The sequence below is a fragment of the Macaca nemestrina genome, chromosome 10, assembly GCF_043159975.1.
Source record: "Macaca nemestrina isolate mMacNem1 chromosome 10, mMacNem.hap1, whole genome shotgun sequence".
Taxonomy (NCBI): domain Eukaryota; kingdom Metazoa; phylum Chordata; class Mammalia; order Primates; family Cercopithecidae; genus Macaca; species Macaca nemestrina.
In genome coordinates, this window is record NC_092134.1 from 16,204,526 (window position 1) to 16,231,280 (window position 26,755).

The following is a 26,755-nucleotide window of genomic DNA, read 5'->3' on the forward strand; positions in this document are numbered from 1 at the left end:
GCACCAATGGCATAAACCTACCCACATCTGTGACGCCAACAGCCTGTGCTGAGGGTAGTGTATATCTCCAATCATGGTGTTAGAGGTGCAAACGACAAATTCCTCCTTCACTGGAGCCTCTATGAACCCCTTCAGTCTTAAGTGCTCTTCTATGTAAATGGCACGAGGACAGTCTAAGCAGCAGGCAGTACCATGGTTACACATGACAGACTCGAGTGGAGGACAGCGGCCGGGCCAGCCCTGCCTTCCACCTGTGGGCAGGTGGGGTGTCACATCCTGGCCTAGCCCAGCAAGTTTCCTATGTTTTTGAGTTCCCTTTTCTGTTTATTAAGATGGAGAAATCCTAAAATAATCAGAATAGCACTTGCAAAAAAGTAGTTTCATTCTTAGAGAAAGCTGGGCCTGACTAATATTCGAATTGTGGCGATCTGAATGATGTCAGAGACAGGAACTGCATCCCCAGTGACCAGCGCCATTTCCAAGCCTGTTTCCTCCTCTGCAGAGCGGTGCTGGTACAGCAGCTGGCTCCTAGGGTCACAGTGAGGATTCACATGGCGAAGCTGGGGGGTAGGGGGCATTTAGCACCATTCCTGGTGCAGGCTGATTAATGCTGCCTTCCCTGTTGCTACTAGAAACTCCCAAGAGTGTCTGGAATGCACCTTACCCAGAATACACCTCCCACAGCTTTTGGTTCGTCCGATAATCCCACACGGACACCAGGCCTTCCTCGCCTCCGCTGACGATCTTCCAGTCGTCCATCTGCACGGCAGAGACCCCAAGCTGGTGGGCAGAGAGCGACAGGGCGATGTTACCGCTGCGGAGGTCATGGATCCTCACCCTGGACAGGCCCAAGAAGAGCAGAGAAGGGAAATGGGGTTAGAGTCAAAGCTTGAAATGAACAAACTCCCCCTTCACTCTGCTGGTCTATGCGCGACACTGCTATGAAAAACTCCTCAGCTGCAAACATCAATAATAAGGACATCAACCTTTTATCTCCTCATTAGTAGACTGTCAGGGAGGACCCACACCATCGCATCTGAATGGTTTACAAGCACATGGAGCAAGAAAGACGCAGGCCAAGGACAGTGGCTGCCCACGTTACCTGCCTAACAGGGAAAAGCCACCTGCGTGACTGCACGCGCAGGTTGGCCTGAGAAGCCTGTCCCAGCAGTAGGTGTATTGCCCAGAACGGTAATTTTGCTGTTGGTAAAATAACCTGTTAAGGTAGCAAGAGCTACAAAGCCAGACACCCCAGATCCTCACCCGGTTAGAAAAGAACACTTTTTGGGTATTTCACTTGACTTTGTAAGTTCATCGCTGTCTTGTTGGAAGTGAGAAAGGAAAAGCCTTTATACTTGATACGCACAACAGAGCGGGGATAAAGGTGTGTGTACCCTGGGCAGTCACTGACTGAAATAATTACACTTGCCTTATAATAATCCACATTTCTTTCAGAACCTCTTTAAAAACTGCTTTTTATGTATGTTGAATTTTTCACGAGGATAAGTTAGATAATGGGACAGAAATCTCGTATCCACTACAACCACCACCATACTTAGTTTCTACAATAAGCCACAAAGGCTAAAAGTAAATCAAATTGATTACATTTAATAAATGTAAAGATGAGCTTAAGAGACCCTATGATGCAAGTTGAAAAGGAAAAGACAGTCCCTGCCCTGAAAAGACCCCAGCATCTAGCAAGGAACAGGACAAAGACAAGGATATATGATTAAAAACGCATGTCTGGCCCACAAGCTGTGGAGAGACAGGATTCTCTGAAACACGTCTCATGCCCTAGACTCTAGTTATGTGAACATGCGCACACACAACGTCGATTTTCCAAGTTCTGAGGGAAAATTATTTTGAACCAACAATTCTCTACCTAGCTTAGCTCCCAAGTTTGAAGGCATAATAGACTTTTTTTTTCTTTAACAGAAAAGGACTCAAAGTGAACTACCTGTGGATACTCTCTGAAAGAAAGTGGCATAGCAAAATACCAGAACAAGAAGACAGATGGCTTAAGTGGGACCTGATGTGTCTGCTGGATCCATGGCGGCACACAGGACAAACCTTCCTATTAACAAGAAGAGCTGCCAATGGATCACAAAGTAAAAATATATGCTATGCGTGAAAAACACATCTGCAAATGAGGAAGAAAAAATGTTACAATTTTAATACTAGAAAAGGCAGATTTCAAGGCAAAAGCATTTGCTGAGAACACTTATAACAATGAAGGGGCGATTTACTCAGTGTTTGGTCAGACCTGGAAAAACAAAACTCCATGGATCACATTTCTTTTTCTAGGTTTTGTTTTTTATTAGTTTTTTAAAGACAGGGTCTCACTCCCGTCACCCAGGCTGGAGTGTAGTGGCACTGCAGCCTCAACTTCCTGGGCTCAGGCGATCCTCTCACCTCAGCCTCCCGAGTAGCTGGGACTACAAGCACGTGCCACCACACCAGGCTAATTTTTTTTATTTTCAGTAGAGATGGTTTTGCCATGTTGCTCAGGCTGGTCTCGAACTCCTGGGCTCAAGGGATCCACCCACTCAGCCTCCTAAAGTGCCGGGATTACAGGCATGTGCCTCTGCACCCAGCCTGTTTTTGGTTTTTTGGTTTTTAATTGTTTCTTCAGTCACTATAATCTATTCAGAAATAATCTATTTCTTTCTGGGAAAATAAGAATTATCAAAACGAATCCCCAGGAGACAGAAAATCCAAGTAGATAAAATAACAAATAGCAGCCTGAGGAAGCCAGCAAGGGGCAACAGTCCCTACAAAAAAAAAAAAAAAAAGTCACTTTGGCCAGACCTGTAAGGACCAGCTGCCTCCAGGGCTAAGTTAACTGTTCCACAGCCTAGGAAAAGGAGGAAAGCTCCCAAATTCTCCATGAAGCCAGCACTCTATTACCAAAGCCTAAAGCTGAGAGCACGATCGAAGAAAACTACATATCCGACTGAAATATCAAGAAGAGACTCCACAGCAAGATGCCACAGAAGGGAATCAACAAAAAACCACCTGGTCATGTCCACGGAGGCCGAAAGAAATGGGATGAAACGTCACACCCATCCCAGATGTGGCAGTGAGGCACTGCCACCACCATTATTTCACATCGCTTTTTAAAAACTAGACACAATTAGACAAAAGGAAAAAACGAAAAGTAAAACAATTGGAAAGAAGTGGGTAGACTTCTCATTAGTGAGAAGGGACAGTCCCAGAGAATTCAGTAACACAGAGTCAAAGATAAATTTATATGCTAAAATCTAGTTTAAAAAATAGAATCAAAGAAAATGTCCCATTTGTAACAACAGTTAAGAGGCAAAATACTCTATAGTAGTTTTCTCAGCTTAGAGCTCTACCACATATATTATACAAATTATAGAGGGTGCAAAGAGTTAAACATAATTAAACTATAAAAATATTCAAAGGAGGACAGCCTTTCGAAACAAAGTACAGAAGGTGAAAAAAGGGTTTAACTTTTTCCTGTGGGGGCAGGGAAAAATCAGAAAGTCAGTCTAATGATAAACTGAGGAAAATGTTTGCAACAAAAAGGGCTAATGTCTTATAATAAATGCCTTCAAATCAGTAAAGACTGACAACCCATTATTAAATCGAGAGAAAAGATAAGAAAAAGCAATTCACAGAAAAATACTAATGGCTTTTCAACATGTGTAAGATGTTTAAGTTTACTGGTAATAAGATAAATTACACAGTAAAACTACAATGCAATGCCACTTTGTCAACGATCTCCCCAGCAAAGGTGAAGTGTGGTAACGCCCTACGAGGCACTGTGTGGCAGGGAGACGTGGACAGGTAGGTACTCCTAGACAGCTGAGGCGAGCACAAATCCTCCTTTGGGGAGTGACTTGGCAATATCCAACCAAACACCACATGCACCTCACTTCTGAGCTGGCAATTCCACTTCAAGGAGGTAGCTACACAAGCGTCCACATACACGCAAGGCCAGTCACCAAAGCACTGACCTTAGTTGCAAAAGAGGCTTCTGTTTCAGACAACATGTTGACGGTTCCACTGCAAAACGCTTAAAAATGCTGGATAAAATCCTTTTAAGGGTACTGCTGAGCTCACGTAGTGACTTCCCCAGGACCTGAGCTGAAAACCAGATAGGAGAAGGTGAGCTGCAACTTCAGTTGCCCAGGTGGTGGGGGAGCCTGCTGGCAAGCGCCAGGCTCAGCTCCGTGGTTTCATCAAACACACTGAAGGGCCACCCAAGGCAGGGAGCACAGAGTATGGAGACTCCTGCTTTCAATACAAAAGCATGAAAGTAGAGTCTCTGAAATTAAATTTGGGAGATAGGCTGGAAGCAGATCAGAGAATGGGTGAATTAGAAGAAAAATCTGAAGAAATTACCAAGAATGGAGCACAAAGAGATGAATATGAAAACTGTGATAAGAGACATGAGGGACAGAAGGGGTGGTGCAGCATACGCCCCAAGTTCCGGAAGGACAGTTACCAGCTGGTGTTTCCCGGAACTGATGAAAGACATGCATGCCGACTCATGCACACGATCAAATACAAAAGACATACCTAAGAGTATAATTAGAAAAATGGGAGAACACAAAGACAAAGAGGTCCTAAAAGCAGCCTGAGAGAAAAAGACATTACCTATTAAGGAAAGATAATTAGACTGACAGGAAAAATTAGACACCTTTTCGCTGTGATGAACTGGAATGACTGGATGTAGGTGACACGATTAACTAGCTCATCAACTGAGTGCTAGCTAAAGCAACTATGCTACATCCATACAGTGGGACCCGGGACAGAACTACACAGGCCGACTGGCAGCCGTGCGCACAGGCATGTGCTGGGGGGCATGCGTTTAGGCTGCGTGGGTGCGGACGGCCCGGAGAACGCTCAGCATTCAAGCGATCACAATGAGGGAGGCTGACAAGGCTGTTGGGAAGAGGGTGCGCTTCGCCCTCTAGGTTACTCTGCTTTTGAGCCCATTTTCAATGTGCATACTTCCTGTTTAAATAAAACCAAACAATTCTGAAGATCAAATTCTGAAAGCACATATTTGAAACATTAACAACAATTACCTTGGAGAAGAAAGAGGGCAATAAAGGAGGCTTTTGTGTTTTCTTCTGGATGCTGCCATGTTTAAAAAACAAGAATTCATTCATGACCGGGAGGCCTTCAACGGTCACACTCTTTCTTGAGCTGAGAGGTGGATGCGCGGGCATTCTTGGTTATTCTTGAAACTGGACACATCCCTTATATACGCTCCCATACATATGTTCTGTTTCATAATTTTAAAAATAATACTTTCATCTATTTCTTAGATAAGGTGAAATAAAACAGGATGGAATAATACGTCGTTTTAGAACACAGAGGAGACACTCTTCTTCCTGCTAGGCCGTGTAACTGACAAGGCAACGCAAGTGAATAGAGAGGTCCGTTGCTACAGATGCTGTTCAGTCCCTGACTTGCCAGTCAGGGATCTGGGAGCAGAAAGATGCAGAGAGAGCCTGAAGACGACTTTGAAAACAAAGGTCTCCCTCTGTCACATTTACAGACACCTATCCTTAGGCATGCGTAGGTAAGAGAACTCGGGCTGTGTGCGCAGGGAAGAGAAAAAGTATAAATGCTGTAAAGAGAACTCTGACTTTAGGCCATAATGGGAACTTGAAAAGGATTGGGGAAAGGGGGAGCGGAAATGTTTACCAAGTACTTTTCAGTGCATATTTGGTTAATCAGAGTCTATTCTGCTATGGTGATTTCCATAAAGAGCTCCTCTGTTGAATATTTATACTCCATAATTTACAGTTTGGCTGTTAAGGAGACAAAGGCAAACACAAATTTGGTCCAGAAGTTCAAAGTTTGCCATCTGTTTTCCTATTGTATTTAGATACCAGCATGGATGGCTCCAAGCAAAATAAACAAATAAACCAAAAGATACAGCCTCAGTGTATTTTATATCACTAAGAAAAAAAAAAAAATAGGCCAAACCAGCCTTGAACTTCTCCCCCTTGGGAAAAAGGAAAAACATTTTTCTGACATCTCCTTAAAGAAGCACCACTCTGGCTTCTCGTCGACAGAAGCAGCACAGTGTGCTAAGTCCACCCAAGCCATTCAGATTCACGTGAAGGAACAGGTATCTGCCTCGGATATCTGACAGCGCGCAGCACCGGCCTGAATGCCGTACGCCTTGGCAAAGCCCGTCGTCAGCTCAGTGCTCAAACCAAATACTCGACGCTGGGAAACAGGTAGCACAGCAAATGGGCACCAGAATATGCCAAGACAACCGATTCCAGGGACAAAGAGGAGCCAATGGTAGATATTGTGAATCCCCATCTAGCGAGTATTTCATCAACTTTGCCCGTTGAAAGAAAAAATAATTGGTCTGAAAGCTGTAATTGTATTATGTTTAATATTCATGGTTGGGCTTGGAGGACGGTTCCAACACTCCCTCTCTCCAGCCCCGCTCTAATGAAAATCACGCCATAGGAGTCGGCAGTAGCCCACCAATTAAAACAAAAGACACCAGAACCTTCCAAAGACTCCAACAGAGGAGCATCCATCTGATGGGCAGGAAAACGTGCTGGAACCGAGAGGGAGGCACGCTCTGGTTGGTCCTGTGTTAAGAGCTTTGAATAACTTATTATAACACTTGCAGATGGAGCAAATGCAACATTTACGCCCCAATCACTCTCTCTAACAGCAGGCAGCAGTAGCACGAGCACAGCACACAACTTTGTATTTGTCAGGGCAAGAAGCAAGCGCCGAGATTCTGTAATTGGGGGGTCACAACTCAGGGCGTGCTTCCTATTGGCTTGGATTAAATACTCCCATATGATAATGAGGCACACTGTAGCTGATGGCAAGCTGAAGCCTATTCAGTGTGTGGCTCGGCAGTTTCATTAAGGAGGACCTGACCTTCAGCTATATTTCTACCCAGAAAATAAAGGGAACAAGCAATAAGGTATTACAATGTAGGCTTTTTTAAATGACCAAATTAATTTAAAAAATAGTATTGTTTTAAAGAAATCAATACATGATTCTGTTTGGTCTCACTGAACCTGGGCTATTAAATATTAAAGAGGATTTTAAATATAACCTTATATGCCAAAATCAATAGCTTTATCTACAAAGCACTGACGATGGCCTTAGTGAAAGAGTCATTTTAAACAGCAACTAGAAACATACATGTATTTTCAGGTAGAACTGCCAGTTTAATCCAGCTAGGCTAAGCTTAGCGCTCTCTGTATTTTAAGGCTGTATCTCTGAAGTTTAGAGTTCTCTGAATAGAGAACATACAATTCTATGTGGCCAAGACTAACAAGTCTTTCAGACTGGTCACTGAACCTTTCTGGACCAGCATTAGATGGTGCTGGTGCAAAATTCTGAGATCCATAACAAGTCCACCCAGTGGACAAAGATGATAATGTATATAATGCCAAGAAAAGGGCACATGGTCCCAAGTTGGAAATACTAAAACGTTTAGTTATGGACTAAGTCATGAGTATTTCCTATATACATATTGTTACTTTCATATGCAGTGACACCGTTCAACATGCCTGACATTTGTAAGTTTACTGTTGTATTATTTTAAAAAGGGTGAGGTATTATAATAAAAAAGCTGCATAGTGTGGTAGTGCCAGAACACAAGACATACAGATCAATGGAATAGAACTGAGAGTCCGGAATAAACCCTCAAAGTTACAGTCCATTCATTTTCAACAGTGGTGCCAAGACAATTGAATGGGAGAGAGAATTGTCATTTCAATAAATGGTGCCAGGATAGCTGGATATCCACATGCAAAAGAATGAAGTTTAGGTCTCTACCTCACACCATATACAAAAATTAACGCCAAATGGATCAGAGACCTCAGTGTAAGAGCCAAAACTATAAAACCCTTTGAAGAAAACTTAGGAGTTAATCTTTGTGAGCATGGGTTAGGAAATCGTTTCTTAGCTATGACATCGATAGCACAAATGCAAGAGAAAAAAAAAACAGACAAATGGAGCTTCATCAAAATTGAAAACTTGTGTGCTTCAAAGAATACAATCTAGAAAGTGAAAAGACAACCCACAGAATGGGAGAAAATATTTTGCAAATCACATATCTGATGAGAGATTTGTACCTGGGCTATATAAAAAAAAAAACTCTAATAACTCAATAATAAAAAGACAGCCCCATTAAAAAATGGGCTGAGGATTTGGATAGACATCTCTCCAGAGAAGATATACAAACAAGCAATAAGCACGTGAAAGGATATTCATCACCACGGGCTGTCAGAGAAATGCAAATCTAGAATTTGAGACAGTAGCAAGTGTTGGTGAGGGGGCTGAGAAACTGGAACCCTCATCCAGTGCTGATGGGAACGTAAAATGGTACAGCCACTATAGAAGAGTCTGGCAATTCCTCAAATGGTTTAACATAGAAGTACCACATAAGCCAGCAATTCCACTCCCAGTGTATTTCCCCAACCGAACTGAAAATATGCATCCACAAACTTACACATAAATGATAACAGTAGCATTATAATAGTCGAAAGGTGGAAGCAGCCCAAATGTCCACTAACTGATATAAAGAAAATGTAGTACATCTGCACAAGGGAGTATTACTTGGCCAGAAAAAGGAATGACATACCGATACATGCTACAACTTGGGTTTATCTTAAACACATACTAGGTGGAATAAGCCCAGTCATAAAAGGTCATAGATTACATCATTTCATTTATAGGAGATGTTCAGGCAAATCCACAGAGAAAGTAAGTAGATGAGTGGTTGCTTAAAGCTGGAGGGGATAAGGGAAAGGGTGAGTGACTGCTAATGGATATGGGGTTTCTCTTTGGGGTGAAAATGTTCTAAAATGGACTGTAGTGATACCTGCACAACCTTGTGGACCTACTCAAAACACTAAATTGTACTATTTAAATTGGTGAATTATGTGGCATGTAAATTAAATCTCAATACAGCTGCTAAAAAATAAACTTGAGACCATGGGGGAAAACACTGGAATGTGCTGGCTCAGTGACTTAGTAACCCAATTACAGCCTGACATTTGCCCTTAGCACCAACTCTTGGTTCTCCATAGCACAGCACGGATCAGCTTCTCCCTGCTGGATCCCCAGTTGCACTGGTGAAAATGAACAGATCACAGATAAGAAGACTGAGCTACAGAATAGGAAGGGTCCTCATTTAACACAGCCCTTGACTGCCAACTACAGTGCTGACTTCAGTCACTGAAAAGAAAGCAGGACGTTCTGATTCTGGCCAGGACGGAGTAAGCCCACTGCTGCCTCTCTCCTGTCGACTGCCAGCAAAACCTATGGACAAAACACAAAAACAAACACCTGAGGACTCTGGGGAGTCAACGCAAGCCGACGGATTGCAGAGAGACTCAAACCCATGGAAGTGGCTGTATAGGGGAGGAGTTTCCCCTTTTTTTCCCTTTTTCCTCCTGCAGCCTTGCCCTGAGTATGGACTCCAACATGCAGAACTGTGTGGTGGTGCAGGAAGCTAAAACTCCAATAGAAACTCCATCTTTCTGACCAGAGGAACAAAAGGGGCCCCTGCAGTCCCCAAAGAATAGGGGTGAGGGTTATTGTGGGGTTATTTCCTCTTTCTTGTGGCTGTGCCACAAGGACAGTCCCCAGTCACATGCTGCATGGTGGCGGCGATTCAGGCAGGTAGAACTCTGACAGAAACCCTATCTTTCTGACCAAAGAACTATAAGAGAAAGGAATCCCTGAAGGCTGGAAAGTATAAGGATTAAGAGAGGAGAAACCTCAAGAAAGGGATCACATAATACTGTGTCTAAACCCACATAAGTCCCAGGCTCATCCCTGGGCTATGTGGGACAGATTCAAAGCAGGACGGCAACGGCTTTAAGAGCTCAACTAAGAGTGAACCACTGCCAAGCCTCAGACTAACCCAAGTGGCACATGCGCAGACCAAAAACAGCATAGAAAATGAACAGCTTTGGAAAGCGAACTGACACTGGAGTCACCACCCACAGAGGGTAAAACAGAACTTGCCGTCTGAACCTAAGCAGGGTGACTGCCTGTTTAAAAGCAAAACAAAGCAAAAATCATTCGTTAGAGGATTACATAACAGGATCCAGAGTGTATACAACACGACATCCACAATGTCCAGAATACAAAATTACTTGACATAGCCCAAACCAAAAGCCAAACAGGAAAATGTGACCCTTTCTTAAGGGAAAAGACAATTAACAGATGTAAACCCTAAGATAAGCCAGTCTGGGAACCCTCAACGACTTTAAAGAACTTGTAGCTATATTCCACAAAGTAAAGGTAAAGCGCATGGGAACACTGACAGTGACCACCTCAGCAGAGACACAGAAACTATATGTATAAAAAGAAATGAACAGAAATTTTTAACCAAGAAAAGATGAAACCTGAAATAAAAAATTCACTGGATAGGCTCAACAGCAGAATGGAGATGACACAGGAAAGAGTCCATAAACCTGAAGTTAGAGCAACAGAGATGATGCAATCTGAAGAACAGAAAGAAAGATTTGGGAAAGAACATGAACACAGCTTTGGTGTCCTGTTGGAAAATTTCACAAGGTTTAATATTTACATTATTGAGGTTATCAGAAGGCGAGGAGAAAGGGATTATTCAGAAAAACTATTTGAGGAAGTAATGGCAGGAAACTCCAAATTTAGTGAAAGACATAAATATTCAGATTCTAAATGTTTAATAAACCCCAGACAGGGTTTAAACTAAAAAAAAAAAATCAAGTGATTACTTCCTGCAGACTTTTCCTTAGTGACTCATTCAAGTTTCTCATAAATGTGAATTCCTAAGCTATTAATTCATTGTTGCCTTCAGTGAATATATACTTTCATTTCATTGAAAACGCCACTGATTCCAAGAAGCATCATTACTTTGTGTAACTTTTAAAAATGCTGCCATTTTATGATGCTATTGTAAAAGTCCATTCTGATTTCATAGATGTGAAAATGTTTTTTTTTAAACATATATCTTAGAATAAATAGAAAATATACTGTGCTAGCACCCGCCAAACACCAGAGAGTGTGTGGTAAGTGGAATGGACACGAGCAGCCAGTCCTAATGCCAATGTGCATCACTCCCCCCGTACCATTACTCATTGCTCTTTCTTTTTAGTCTTAGCAAGAAGAGACAAAATATGCATTCAGAAAAACTCACTGATCTACACTGATAAAACTCTTACGCACAATCTCACTTTTCTCTCCGCTCCCATCTTTACAAGCCTTCCCTCCCAGCAAGGGAAAAGCATACTCTAACATTAACTCAGTTTCCACCCCAATCTTTCTCTTGCTCTTCATCAGACTCTGTTTATTTTTTAGTTTTTCTTTATCTTTTGAGGTGGAGTCTCACTCTGTCGCCCAGGCTGGAGTGCAGTGGTGTGATCTTGGCTCACTACAACCTCTGCCTCCTGGGTTCAAGCGATTCTCCTGCCTCAGCCTCCCGAGTAGCTGAGACTACAGGCATGAGCCACGATGTGTGGCTAATTTTTGTATTTTAGTAGAGATGGGGTTTCACCATCTGGCCAGGCTGGCCTTGAACTCCTGACCTCAAGTGTCTGACTTTTCTTGAGTGATAGGACAGATACTTTTTCATTTTTAAGTCCACTGTCCCCCCACACCCCCAAAATAAAACTCCTTGCAAAATCCCACCCATGTTTGCAAACGACTTAAAACTGATTCCTTACTTTAATGAAAATATATTTTTGTCTTAATCTGGGGCAGTTTTATGTACCTTTAGAGTCCATCTCATTCCCAAGTTATTTATAAAGCACTAAGAGAATGCAGTGGGAATTAAGTTTTTAAAATAAAATAGGAAGGTTCTAGGGTTTGTAAAAAATTGCATCAGTCAGTAAGTGACAGCCAAGGACATAGTTCTCTTCATAATATTTGACCCCTTACTCCCACTTTTAACGTAAAACATAAGCTATACAAGCCTGGGCCGGCATCTCTAATAAGCTCTTATTCATAGCTATTAAGCCTCTGGGGGAAAAAAGCAAGATTTCCCTCTACCACACTTAGTCTAGCTTCCTCATTCCTTTTTCCTAGATGTGCTATTTTTATTAAAACAACAGATTTTAAACCCCTAAATTCTAAGCTGCTGACCCAGCAACCTGACTCAGGGAGTATTCTCACATATGATGGCTGGCCACTAATGTACCAGCAGTGGGCACACAGCTGGCACTGCTCTAGGACTCACACTGGTTAAATGCCAATTTGGATGCCCCACCTCCAACTCTAAGTCACTAGTCTGTTCTTTTCATCCACAGAGACAGAGCATTTTTTTAAAAATGTAACATTGGCTTACTAATAAAATGGACTTAACACAGTCAAATTTGGACTGCAAACTGACCAGAGAGCCCTCCGACACTATGCACGGAACGCCTCTCTGGCAGTGCGTACGTAACAAGCAGCCTGCTCCAGAGGAAAAGTCAGCTCTCCTGAGTGTGTACAGTCATCCCTCAGTATCCACAGGGGATTGGTTCCAAGACCCCCTGCAATTCCAAAATCCACAGATGCTCAAGTCCCCCTTTACATATAAAGTGGTGTGGTATTTGCATATAACCTACACACACCCTCCCATAAAAACCATCTCTAGATTACTAATAATACCTAATACGATGCCTACACATAGCTTCATTATGATTCAACATAGTACCTGGCTTGCTGCAAATTCAAGTTTTGCTTTTTGGAACTTTGTAGAATTTTTTTCTTAATATTTTTGAAATTATGCAGAAAGCAGAGGTTTCTTCTCTGCAACACCCTTCTGGTTTCCGGTGAGCCTAAGCTGTGGCTGAAGATACAAATGTTCACACTGCAAGCACACTCTGAGCATCATCCACCATCCCAAAGAGCCCTCCACATCGCCTCTCCTCAAAAACAAGCAGCTGCCAGGCCCGTGTGTGGAGATCCTGGGAGGGGCGCTTGGAGCCTCTGCATAGCTCAACCTGGAAACTAAAATGCAGGATTAGAACTACAAACTGACTTGATTCTTTTGCCATGCCACATGTGGGGCCACTTATCAAGCCTAGTTTCTAAAGAGAGCTAGCCCAGTGCGTGCCCAGACACACTGAGGAGTTCAGTTCTCAAGCACCAGAACATCGGGCATTTTCGGAGGCCTTGAAGAAAAATGATTATTTTCCTCCCCAATAAAGCATACTCACATCATCTCCTTGCTCTAAGTTGGGGGCGGGTATCTAGGGGTGAAAGTCGGGAGTTGAAAATATTGTTTGACAGAATAACTATTTTTGCAAGCTGCTGCACTGGCGGGACAGAGGCCTGGGATCTGGCACAGAGGAGTACCCGCCTCACGATCTGACACCCGCCTCCGAGCAGCCCGCCACCTGCAGCCCGGGGCCGGGCCCAGGGGAGGGGGCACCAGCCGCCCCTGGCCCTCAGCCATGCTACCTCTCTTCAGGGCACTGGATCAGACACAGCAGATAACCGGCCAAAAAAAAAAAAAAAAAAAAAAAGGAAAGAAAAGGAAAAGAAAAAACAAGGAGAGAGGAAGGGGGGAGAAACCTAAAATTTGGACTCAGGGGGTCTTTTCAAACACTTTAATCCTTTCTTGCTGATGGTTCCTGGGGTGCCCGTGGCTGGCACAGGCCCCTGTACCGGGAAAAGCTGACTCCCTAAGCCAGTGCGTTAAAGAGAAGGCTGCTAATCAGCTAAATAGAAACTGGAATCTGTTCACATGAAGTCTCCCTTTCCCTCCATCGCCAGAGGGACACCACCAGGTTCTGAAATACACTCTTGACATCATTTGGCAGGAAACCCTATTTTGTTGAACATGATTCATCCCTTAGGTTATTGTTTTTAATATTAGAAAGTGAGCTTTTAAGTGCCAAACAAATTCTGCAGCAGGGGGACAAAAGATATTCCAAGTGGTCTCCCTGGACCTTCTACCAACTGCGTCCACCAAATGGCTTAAAAGAAAACCTTCCCATGGTGCTTCAGAAATGAAGCAGAGACATAGCGACATCCAACTATTACCTAATACAGGACTTTGTTCTCCGAGTCTAGAGTGTTTATGGGATCGGGGCTGAACTCAGGTGGGCAGAGCTGTTGAATGAGAACCGGGCAGTGTGAGCAGCGCAGTGGGGGCCGGGTGGCCAGGCCTTGGCCGAAGCCGTGGGGCTGCAAGGCAATGCCCTTCCAATTCACGTACCTCCCGTCCATGTTGCCACTGACCATGAGGTTGGGAGGGCTGTCGCTGAGGTTGACACATGTGAAGTCACGGAGAACGTTACCCAGCTTCAAGAGGCGGCGTCCTGCTTCCAGGCTATATACCAGGATCTGAGAGAGGAAGAGAAATGTGTGGGCCCACAATTCCATACACCAGGCCAACATCAAACACTTTCATTTCACCATCGTGGAAGGCATGATCCTTACCACTCAGCTCCCGTGAAGATGTTCTGCCACTTAATTTCCTGATCTTTTTCAGGTTACTGATAGTATAGGGACATGGCTATTAGAGTGCCAAAAAGAAATGCAAAGGGAGAGAGAAGGAAATCCCGTGAATTTCTCAGGCCAAGGTACACTCAGGCCACAAGGAAAATGCGGGGAAATCAGGTATTCTAATTTCTTAACAAAGAAAAAGCTGTCTGGAAACGAGGGGGCCACTGACTGCTTCTGATTTGGAATGAATGGGAAAGCTCGCAAGGCATCAGGAAGCTTGCAGATGAGCCAGCATGAGTTCTCATCTGAATTTACAACACAGGCGGGAAAAGAAGGAATAGTACAAGGACCAGGAAGATGAAGCTTGTATAGTTAGCCACTGGATGCTTCCTTCGGACTGAACTACAAACCAAAACACAAACTCACTTCCAAACACCTCTCTCTTCACTCTCTGCTTGCTAGTTTTAGGATGCTCTGTTCCACAGGGTATGAAAGCAATAAGAAGGTACCCCTGATTTCCAGACGATGCATTGTTGTATTAGAACACCTCGTGTCTTCTCTCTAGCGGGGGGAAATTTATGTTTTTTGCTTTAAAAGTATTAATTCAATTCAACTTAATTCAAAGAACATTAAGTGCTTGCTATGTGTCAGTCACTGTTGTAGGTGCTGAGGACACAGTCCTTGCCCCAGATTCACATTCAGAAGGCTCCTCATTAACACACACGCAAACACACCAAGTTCTGAGCGTACTTTCTATCCTAGTGATCATGTTGATATTTCTAAATTAATGAACTCAAAAGTTTTTGGTTTTTTTGAGGGGGTGGGGGGACAGGGTCTTGCTCTGTCATCCAGGCTGGAGTGCAGTGGCAACATCATAGCTCACTGTAGCCTCAAATTCCCGAGCTCAGGCAATTCTCCCACTCAGCCTCCCGAGTAGCTGGAGCTATGGGTGTGTGCCACCACGGCCTGCTGATATCTTTCTTTCTTTCTTTCTTTCTTTTAAAATTTTTTAAGTAGAGAAGGGGGTCTCACTATGTTGCCCAGCCTGGTCTCAAACTTTTGAGCTCAAGCGATCCTCCTGCCTTGGCCTCCCAAAGTGCTGGGATTATAGGCATCAGCCACTGCACCCAGCCAAAAGTTTTTGGTCTTTTTTTGCTTTTGTTTTTGAGACTGAGTCTCACTCTATCACCCAGGGTTCAAGTGAACCTCTGCCTCCTGGGTTCAAGTGATTCTTTTGCCTCAGCCTCCTGAGTAGCTGGGATTACAGGCGCCCGCCACCACGCCTGGCTAATTTTTGTATTTTTAGTAGAGACGGGGTTTCACCATGTTGGCCAGACTGGTCTCGATCTTCTGACCTCAAGTGATCCTCCCACCTCAGCCTCCCAAAATGCTGAGATCATAGGCGTAAGCCACCACACTTGGCCCCAGCCAAAGGTTTTAATAGTAATATTTTGTAGAAAGATTTATCCTTTCAGCACACACATGGAAATGATGTACATTTCTTCTTGTCAACCTATACATTTATCACTTACCAGGATACAGATTTTTACTTTAGTATTGAGAAGTTAATAATAAATTAAATATTCTCTACCTTGAAAATAATCAATCCTGTCAACACACATTTCTAACAAGTGAATCTTTGGAAGTTTCTAACGGTCAAAACAACACTATAATATTAACTATTGCTAACAGCATCTAGAAGGAAAAAGGACAAATTCAAAATTTAAAATGCCCTCTTAATCCATAAAGACTACAGAGAACAATTGCAGTTGAAAAGAAAAATTTCTGACGCAGAAAATTTCAACAATTTAAAAATATCAAGAGTAAGATTATTCTTCCAAGTAAGTATACAGAAATAACCAAATCTCTTATCTTCAGGGAATAACCTAAAAATTATATAAAATCAGCACCTAGAGGGAGAAAATATAAAGAGCAACCTCACATTCTATTATAAAAGTAGTATTCTGCATCTACTTATCATTAAGAGTGTTCAAAAATTTGCACTCAATATTCTCTTGTTTTTAAAATACTTCAACTTCTGTAGCAGGAAGGTAAGGCCTTTAAGTCAGTAAAATGTTGATGGTAAATCTAAGAACTGAAATCTGATACTGAGTAGGTTCATGTGTCTTTATGTCTTCCAGTTGTTCTTTTTTGACAAGTGGATAAATTATTTCTTAGTGATATAGTGAGATGTAATCCCTTTCCAAAAAGACTCTCTGCAAATTCATCATAAAGACATCTAAGTTAGTCCAGAGTCCAGTATTTTCTAAAATGTTTAATAATTCAACGAATCAGAACTATCTGAAGAGTACCTTTACCATGACGTTTAGTTAAAGACCACAGAGATTAGAAAACACATTACCCATCTCAAAGGCAGTTCTTTCCATGTTACAAGTCCCTTAACGACCTTTACCATTTCTCCCTCCCTCCCACGTACTCTCTCTCTTTTAATAAGGTTGAGCAAATGGGACTTCATTTTATCTGATTGCCATAGACTAGTGAGATTAATTATTCATGCTCACACTCTCCCTCTTGTTAAGACCATGCATTAGACTAATTTTTCTCTTTATTGCCCTAGTTGGGTGAGTCTCAACCCATGGCCACTTGACTCATTCTCAGAGGTGTACAGATATGCTGGAAAAACCTACCCCAGCTCAAATCCCAGAGAAAATATTCTGCACTAATGTGGCTGCCAAAGATGATGTTGAGGATGGTTCCTTTTAAGTACCAGGTGTATATTAGAGAAGAACTTGAACAGTGATTACAGAGCAAATTTTTGCAGGCATTAGATGTTTCTGTAAGAATTAGCTAAAACAGCTAAACCATGTTGAGGCTGGTTGTGTGCTTTACAATGGTACTATAGGAAATGCATGACACAGAGAATTTTTCCTCCTCTTTGGCTTCCAGGTAGACCTAGAAGGCAATGGGGGAAAAGCAAGCACTATCTTTAAAAATAACTTTAGCAGAAAGTTCTCTATTCATCTGTTTTTTTAAATTAGAGACCTTAAAGTATTTCCATAAATCCTAGTCTTAGAATCTTAACTTGCAATTTTGTCAGTGATTCTGATGTATCTGAAATCTATTTCTAAAAATCTTTTTCTGATTTCAAATATGATACATCTTACAACAAATTCTAACATAACAGAATTCTATAAGGAAAGTGGTAGCCCTCTGTATATTCATCTCTCAGAAATCACCACTTTTAACAGTTTGATATATATACTTCTAGACTTTTCTTCTGCACATCTGTCTCTGTGTGTATACACATTTTTTTCCTAAATGGGATTATTTCACAACTCCTTTTCCCTACGTGGCAGTACCTATAGATAGATCTTGTACTTTTTCATGGTTGTGTAGAATTTCTCTGTGGATACACAATTCCATATGGATTGTTTCTAATTTTTAGATAAAATAAATAATGCTGTAATTCATTCAAGAGCCGGCCAACAGCTATTTATCAATCATCTTCTAGGCCCTGGAATGAACGTGCAGGGGCGCTGGGTGGCGTGCGGAAGTCCCAGCCTGCTGCCAGCTGCCAGAGCCCGCCTCTTCCCCAGCTGGGGCCTGACCGCCAGCTGTCCTGCTCCTCCATAGATGGGGCCTGCCTCTCTGAGGAGACTCACCGACCGTCTTCTAGCCATGTCCTGGCAGCTGGTGTCTTAAGCAGCAGGGGTAGCGGTCCAGAGTCAGGAAGGAGACACCAGCCACAGGCCCAACAACGGGAAGGCATCAGCCACCGCCGTGGGCAGGCAGGCCCCACAGCATCCAGGTGTGGCCTGGACTGGCTTTCCAGGCACTGTGAAGGAAAGAGCTGAGAGATGGCTCTTGTCCCTGTGGGGGGTGGGGGGGGGGCGGTGAGTTCAAGGCAGACCAGCTTCTTCCTTCACCCAGTAAAAAATGGATTAACACTGCAAGCTTTTCCTAAATTGGGGGCTATCACCCTCATAATTAATCATGAACCACTTGCATACTGAAATCACTGTGAAGAGATTATAGAGCCTTACCCTCCCAGAATTTTGGTCCTATACTGATGAATGAGGAAAGGAGCGCTGTGTTTTAATTTTATCGAAATACTGAGTCTTCATACTCAAATACCTGCTACAGGCATTAAACCACCCCAGCAGCTGGCTCAGCTCAGCTCCCCAGAAGCCCAGCACCGTCTGTCCAGAGAACTCAGGAGGAGTCGGAAGGCCTCCTTACAAGACGACAGCATTTTAAAAGCTTTTTCAATTGAAGATGATTTGTTGGCCGCCATTTAAAAAAGGGAAGTGGCAAAGAGAGCCAAAGGTTAGGAGGTGCTGTGCTGGGCTGAGCAGAGTCTAAGAGAAGAGGCAAGAGAGGAAGATGCGACTACACTTCCTGGAGATGACACCATCTACACACTTTCTGATCCCTAGTAACCTATCTCCATCACTACCTCACATATGTGGCTCTTCTGAACGGGGAAGTCGTGATCAGAAGCCAGATGCTGGGCAGTGAGGCAGTTAAACCGCCTGCTCTCTCCTTTTCTGTCCACTCCCGCTGCCTTTGTGCTCGCTTCTCCGTGATGTCCTCGGCACACAGTGCCCGCTTCCCTGGTCAGTGCTGAGAGTCCTTGCTGTCTGCACGTGTCACATGGTGTTTTGACAAGGCCACCCTGACCTGTGTCTTATCTTCTTCCGGCTCTTCCCTAGATCTTTGGTTCTCAGATACTGGAGGGGAGGAGGCAGTGACTCCAGCAGGTCAGGGGAGGCTCTGCAGCACTATTACCAAGCACCACACCGCATCACACCAAACACTGTAACACTCTCCTAGGCTTCAACTCTAAGGTTCCTGGGGGCAGAGATGTCCTATCATTCATTCACTCATGTGGCAATTATTAAAGGGCAGCACATCCCAGGTATAGTGTCAGTTACACATTCCCGCATCTCACTAAGTGCCTGCGTTTGTGTTTGGAGGCTCACTGACAGGTACACAATGCCAGGCAAATCCAGAGCTTCCCATAGCCTCAGACCCCAAAGATACTCAGATGTTGCTTTTAGTGCGTAACACCTTCCTCCACTCCTGGATCTTGCTGCTGGTATGTAAAAGAAACTGCTCCATCCTACCCAAAACAGAAGATGGTTCCACAGAGATCTCTTCATACTATCCAGATGCCAGAGTGCCCCAACTGATTCCAGTCTGACAGTCCCACCTCTGACAACATGGCAGACAAGAATGTCTGGAAAACCCTGCCATTTACAGTGACCATGCTGGATAAGACTCAGCCTAACATCAAACAGTCCTTCAGACATTCTGTTTAATAAGCAATCAGAGAAATCCACAGGAGCCCAAAATGAAGAGAGCACGAAACCCAGGAAGGTAAGAGAGCATTCAAGCCAGGGGCTAGTTTGGGCTCCCCCTCCAGTGTCAGGAGCCTGGAGAGCTGCGGAAACAGGAGACCAAGTGTCTGCCCAGCATGGAGTAGAACCTACAGTCGGGTCCCTGCAGGGCTACATACATTCAGTAAAAAGCGAGCAAGAGGGGGAAAATATCTATTGGTGCAGATAGCTTACCCAGAAACTTCTCTGCCTCAGGTTCAGTTCAGGGTGGAAAACAGTCTGCAGCCACATGTCTGCCGCCACACAAGTTCTGGGTTTGAGTTTACACCACCTGCAAGGCTAAAAGAACCCAAGCCTAATAAAGTGTTTTCGGGTTGGTAACATACCTCCTGGTACCTCGGCAGAATCTTCTCAGGAGGGAAACAAGCTCAACTCAGGCCCCTTTAAGAAACCTACAAATCAAGATCAACTGAGTATTAGCTCACAATTAAAAAACAAATCCAAATACAGCAAGAAATGATTTATCATATGTGAGACAGAAAAACAAGGAGAATTAGACTTTCAGGCAAGATCAAATAAAGAATACAAAATAAGCATGCTGAAAATGTTGACAGATTAAAGAGGGAGAGGATAAAAAGTAGGAAATCGGATTAAGCAGATTTGAAAAATGAAGCAGAGAATTTCTAGAAATTAAAAAGTCAATGGATGAGATAAGCAAGAAATAAGTCCGAGAGAGAAACTGTGGACTGGAATACAGAGTTAAGGAATTATGCGGAATGCAACATAGAGAGAGATGGGAAATCTGAATGGGCAGTGAGCAGCACGAAGGAGGGGAGAAGCTGCCTTCATGCACACCTCCCCTGAGCTCCACGCAGAGCATCGCGATACATTTCCAATAAGATAAGGACCGAGAATTCTCTACAACTGAAAGGAGGGACACACAAGAAATCCCAGACAGGATAAAAATAAATAAATCCACACAAAGAGACACTGGCATGAAACCACAAAAAATTAAAGACAAGGAGAAGATCTTACAAGCAGTCAAAAGGAGAGAAAGTCCTAAAAGAGAATGACAGACTGACAGCCAACTCAGGAGTGTCAGTGGAAGGCAAACCAGTCACATCCTCAAAGGCTGAGCGAAAATAACTGTTGAGCTAGAACTGTAGAAGACTAGCAAAACTACCTTTCAAGGATAAGGATGTAATGAAGATGCCGTAAGAAAGAAACACAGAAAACACTTGTGACCAAGTCCTTACGAAAGAAACTTCTAAAGAATGCACTTTTAGGAGACAGAAAATCATTCCAGAAGGAGGGTCTGGGTCAACAAAGATTCAAGTAATGGGCATAAAAGAATGCAGATGCTGTCTGCAAAAACAACAGTGCTGATTTGGGGGTTAAATACACAGAATAATCTGTACCTAGTCTTTATTCCAACCAGTCAAATGCCATGAATCAGGAAAAAGTACCATAACCATCAAGATGCCAGATGCGCAGGGTGCGACCCCACCCCTGTGTGCAAGGAACAGAAGCTCCTTTGGATACCTGTGCAATGTTCGGCACATAGGAGGGGTTCAGTATACACTTGATGAAAGAATGAGCAGATGAATACACACTGCACATGTCTGCGTGTATCTACCTCTTCCAGGCGACTGCTATGCTGGCCTTACAGTAAAGACAGGCTTCACAAATAGAAATGGACACACAAAGTCTATTTGCTGTCCACCAACTGCAATGTATATAGCTGTTTGCTAAGTGCCAGGTACACTTTTATTCAGTACAGGTCTTCTAGTACAAGACTAGTGATGCTCCTTTTTAAAAAACAAAAGATACAAAAGAAAAAGTCCTAAACATCTTCATGGTAGAATTTACTCATGTAAACGACCCACGTTGCTATTCTGACCCAACGAAAGTAAGATCCACGGAAATGTGGAATTGAACTACAAAAAATGCAAGGTGTGCATATCAATGTTCATGCACAAAGCTAGATGAACAGTCTCTATAAATTCACAGATGAGCTAAGACCTTAAAAAAACAGGGATGAGAAAGACAACTGGGGAGAGAGGGTGAGCCAGTGAGAAAAGAGTAAATCATACACAAAACAGCCAATAAAAAAATAAAAAAGCAGTTAATATACATGAATAATGGATGTCTGATTTAAAAGCAGTTTACTCCGATATGATGTCATTTTTGACAATCAGCCAGAGAGACTATTTTGTAAGTCCTTGCCAGAGATAAGTCATAGCGTGAGGCTTGGTAACACGGCCGTATCTGTGAACATGTGGAAAATGACTTTCACCACCATCCCAAAGGTGACTTTCTGTTGGCAAACAGAAACTTGCCTTTCAGGTGCACTTTGCAGCAGCAACCAAGATGCTAATCTTGAAGAAATGGATCCCTGACACTCCTGACGTTCCCTGCAACATGGCACCCCTTAACAGTCTCCATGACATGCTTCTGGCACCGTCCATGCTCAAATTCAGCACAAAGGGAGAAGCAGCCTGAGCCGCTTTCATGTTTAAGTTTTAATTGGAGTGACAAGCCCACGAGGCCAAGATATTTCAGGGATGGGACGGTGTTGCTGAGCGTCGCCAGGCGCTGGGTAGGCAAGGCCTGTGTGCGCTCCCTACCACCACGTGCCAATGCACCTGCAACCCCCGCTGTTCCAGGACTGGACTCTTCCCGGGCAGGCAGTGCCAACTGCTGCGGGCTGTGCCAAACGTGGGGGCTTTGTGATGTGGGCAGATGTCTACAAAGGACCGGAGCGAGGCCAAACCAACACCTATTGTGACCTAAGCCTGAAAGGAACCCACAGAGCAAGAGTACACTCGGGTACAAATGCAGGCAAAAACCATCCAAACCAGCCAATCTCTCTCTCTCAGCACGTCTGTAGGCGCTGGGAATAATAAAGAAAGGCCAGGTCTACTTTGTGGAGTGAGCAGAATACGGCTTTCTCTTTGCTTTGGGATCATTTTCATCTCAGTGCTGGTGTAAGGGTAAGAAGTGTGATTAGGAAGACCTGTTTAATACTCACATAACACGAACAGGGAATATTCATGTCAGAGCAGTGAGTCCAGTGAAGAGACGATAACCATCGTGCAAATGTACGACTGAGAGCTAAAAATCCTCACACCCTCCTTCATTCTCCCAACAGGCCTCATCCCCACAGAGAGCATGGGCAGCGTTAAAATGCCATGAACACTGACCACATGGAAAGAATCACCAAGAGAAAGTTATTATATCTATCTTACGGAGTGAAAACTGAGGCTGCAAACTATGAAGTGAACTCTTTAAAATTAAAGGCAACTTGCGTACTATTTTGAAAATGAAAAGGTTACCATGAGATGCTCATAATGTACAAGTATCTGTATGCCAACAGGACTTAGTGAACATTGTACATGAAATTCAGTATATTACACTAGCTTGGTTATCGATTTTCTTTTGAGTAGCTTGGCAACTTCTAGTTTGGCCCCAAGTTAGACTGGACAAAAGCTTCTAGAAGAAGGCAGGCAGGCAGCTAAAATCAGATCACTGAAACAAATAGCCCCAGGGGGAGACTGGGAAGCCACAGTGAATAATCAGGTCCTTTGGCAGAGGGCAGCAGGTCCACCCAGGGGCTCCTCCCAGCCACCTAAGGCATAAACCACCTCTACTCACTCTACACAGTGCATGAGGTGTGGCAGAGACATGTGTTTAGCAGCATTCTGCACATAAACCAACACTACACATATGAGCTCTTCATAATACCCAGGACATGCCTTTCACACAAATCCCTTCAGAACATCCTTCCATTTGAAACTCACAACCACCCAGAGGGAGAGAAGACAAATAGTCCTGCCTACATTTTGTGCATCAAGAAACTGAAGCTTAAATCATTTTGAGTAGCTGGCCCCGAATTACATGGGCAACAAAAGGAGCTGAGGTGGCACTAGGTAGAGCCCAGCTCATGTCATTCCTATGCCACTTTGCGACCATATCACAATGTCTTTCCTGTCCTGCCAAAATAATTAATAATAGCTAATATTTATAATATTCTCTTACATGCAAAACACTGCTATGATGTGTTATCTCACCTGACCCCCACAATGCTGTAAGGTAGGTACCATGATTTTACTCCCTTTACACAGGAGAATATGGGGCCCCAGAGGGCTCAAACCTCTTGCCCAGTTAGGAAGTTTTGGCACGAGGATTCAAACCTGGATGGGTGGGCTCAAAGCTCATGCTCTTTAAACCTCTACCCCAGGGTGCTCAAAGTATGGTCCCAGGACTAGCAGCCTCCACTGCCCTGGGCACTTGTTAGACATGCAAATTCTCAGGCCCCACCCTGGACCCACTGAGTCAGAAGCTCTGGGGGTGGGGCCAGTGATCAGTGGTTTCATCAGGTCTCCTGTAGATTCTGAAGCATGCTGGCATGTGAGAACCCCTGTGCTTACCTATACTGCCTTTCAGGCTAACGAAGACCTTCAGCCATGACAGTGGTAAGTATTATCCAGCTATCAATTCTTACTTCCTGCTTCCAAATTGCTGCCAGTCTGGGGAAGCAATAGTGCTGGGCGGTGCTGGTATGAAAATATGAGCTGCAGATCCCGTGTTCTGTACAAGCTCAGGGCCAGAGCTCTGATGCTCAATGAGAGGCAGATGGTTGGTAAGGCTGCTTCTGGTAAGTAGGACTCTTTCAAAAGGACATGGCGGGACAGGAGAGGAAGAGGGGATGCCAGTCCCCGGTCAGGAATGAATGTGGCACATTCAGGATGGTGCTAGCCTGGCTGGAGGTCTGGCTGGAGCAAGGGGCTCATTCTGGAAGCACAGGACTAGACAGCTGGGAGCTAAGATGGGGCCCAACTCCCCACAGTCCAGAAGGCCAGGCTGAAGACAGGCGCCGGGGCCTTACCCATACTCCTCGCCATGCAGCCAGTGCTCTGAGAAAACCTGAAGTGGACCGTGAGGAGGGGCACTGACAGGTGGACAGGTGCCACAAGAGTATAAAGGTGGGGAAAGGGCAGGCGCAAGCCAGGAAGGGGAAATGCGCTCGGGGAGGCATTATTTTCATGTCATTTTCAACATACTTTTAAAACTTAGAATGATCTTGAGATCACAGTTAAGAGTTCACAACCCAAGGAAACAGCACAGTGCAAAGAAGCCACCTGGGCCAGATGGCCTAACCCTGCAAAGACCCAAAGAAATCTGGATGAGGAATTCAGTTTGGGGCCAGTTGGTCATCCCACGTCCCTGGCACAGTTCTGAGCAGAGGCAAGCTGAGGCTGGAAGCCAGGTCTGGCAGAGCAGCTCCCTGGACATAGCCCGCTTCCTCATTTTAATGCACCTTCAGCCTCATGGCTCCTCCCGAGTCCCTTAGTTTGGGATGTGACCGCTCAGATGTGGGCTGAGCAGGAGTTTTCCTTTGCTCTCTACAAAGGGGATTTACCCTGTAAATTAATAACACACTGAGGGAATGCTTTAAAGAGTAACTTTGCGTCCATTAGAAGGATTCATCTGCAACTCAATAATTGATAAGTTAATTACAAACCCCCTCTCTAACACAGTGCCTTACAGAAGACTGAAGTGCGGAGGAAATTAATAAATCATAGTCATCTATGTGCTGAATAAAAAGTTAAAGTTCTCTACTTGGTAATATTTTGTGAGTCTAAACCACGATGTGTATTTTGAAAACAGTAAAATGTTTTAAATACTCAGAAATTCAACTCACATAGGCCATTTGCTGAGTGCCCTCTTGCTCCTACTCTGACCCAAACCAACATCAGTCTCAACGGTCTGGACACGCAGGGGAAGCACACAGCCTCTTCGGCAGCACTCGTGTTTTCACCTCTGGAACAAAGGCAAACATTTCCAACAGGGCTCCCTTAGCTCCCCATGAACTGGAGAACGAGCTGATTTTTAACACTAACAATGCCTGGGCAGTATTTACTCCCAGGCTCATCTGGCACAAACCAACCAAAGCCATACCCATCTGTGAAGGTGAAATAAACAGAGTTAGCACTAAGTTCATTCTCTTCTATGGTGTAGGATGGTAAACCAGGAAGTAAATTCCACATCAATCATCAGGGAAGAAAAACCAGGCTCTAAATAACATTCTAAGCTTAATTTGAAAGCCAAAAGAGAAGAAAGGCAATGAACATCATATTCTTCAATCTAAATGGTTCTGTAAACTTGCTGAGTCTCAAGAAGACTGAATAATTCCTTTAAAAATTAGAAAATGGTAGGTGTTATTGGCATACAGGAACTAGGCAAGTGTGAATAAAGACAAAAGACATTTAAGACTTGGCGCCAGCCCTCTCCAATAAGACTTCACATCTTGAAGGGTTTCATATGAAGTGACAGCATTCACATTAGCTTACTGCATTAGTTCTGCATGGAAGCTAAATTGACCTGTCTCATTCTACTATAAATGCATTCTTTTAAAACAGTTCTTGGGGGCTGGGCACGGTAGCTCACATCTATAATCCCAGCACTTTGGGAGGCCAAGGAGGGCAGAGCACCTGAGGTCAGGAGTTTGAGACCAGCCTGGCCAACATGTAGTGAAACCCTGTCACTACTAAAAAATATAAAAATTAGCTGGGCATGGTGGCACACACCTGTAGTCCCAGCTACTAGGGAAGCTAAGGCAGGAGAATTGCTTGAACCTGGGAGGCGGAGGTTGTAGTGAGCCGAGATGGCGCCACTGCACTCTGGCCTGGGTGACAGAACGAGACTCTGTCTCTCGAAAAAACAAAACAACAACAAATTTCTTGCGAAAGTGAATCCTGTGAAGAAGCATGGGCCGCTATCCCTACAGGTATGGCTTCAGCAGGGCTCCTGCAGGCCTGAATATACCCGGCACTGCTTCCAGCTGGTGGGACCGCCTTCCACAGGCCCTGCTGCCTCTGCCTGGACTGCTCTCTCCCAGGCTTTGCCTGATGAACTCCAGCCTGACCCCAAAGCTGCTGGGGATGGCTGGTGAAGGAGGAACCTAACAAGTGCTGAGCACCAGCCACATACAAAGCACATTACCTCTTTCTTGGGTATTAGCTCCAGTATCCACATGGGGACGCCAAGGCAAGTCA

General features: G+C 44.0%; 2 protein-coding genes and 2 long non-coding RNA genes across 8 annotated transcripts in view; 2 read left to right on the forward strand and 2 right to left on the reverse strand.

Annotated features, from left to right (window-relative positions):
- Nucleotides 1-4,743, forward strand: part of LOC105495160 (tescalcin) — an 80,959-nt gene extending 76,216 nt beyond the window's left edge. The window contains exon 9 of the mRNA XM_011764419.3: nt 1,936-4,743. The gene's annotated coding sequence lies outside the window, so the exon portion shown is untranslated. The remainder of the gene's footprint in view (nt 1-1,935) is intronic.
- The window catches only part of LOC105495172 (F-box and WD repeat domain containing 8), a 115,026-nt gene that overhangs the window by 7,473 nt on the left and 80,798 nt on the right, over nt 1-26,755 (reverse strand). For all 5 annotated transcript variants that reach the window (XR_011608789.1, XR_011608788.1, XM_011764445.3 and 2 more), the window contains exons 8-9: nt 14,168-14,295; nt 665-838 (exon numbers count right to left, since the gene is read on the reverse strand). Coding sequence is in view for 3 of the 5 variants with exons in the window: in XM_011764445.3 (XP_011762747.2) it covers nt 665-838; nt 14,168-14,295 (302 nt within the window). In the remaining 2 variants the exon portion in view is untranslated. The remainder of the gene's footprint in view (nt 1-664; nt 839-14,167; nt 14,296-26,755) is intronic.
- Nucleotides 14,855-18,900, reverse strand: LOC139356635 (uncharacterized). Its single transcript, XR_011608790.1, has 3 exons — nt 18,815-18,900; nt 18,021-18,228; nt 14,855-14,958 (listed from the first exon to the last, which is right to left on the reverse strand). It is a non-coding gene; the product is annotated as an uncharacterized lncRNA (long non-coding RNA).
- On the forward strand, nt 19,921-25,314 carry LOC139356636 (uncharacterized). The gene is made up of 2 exons (XR_011608792.1): nt 19,921-22,690; nt 22,849-25,314. It is a non-coding gene; the product is annotated as an uncharacterized lncRNA (long non-coding RNA).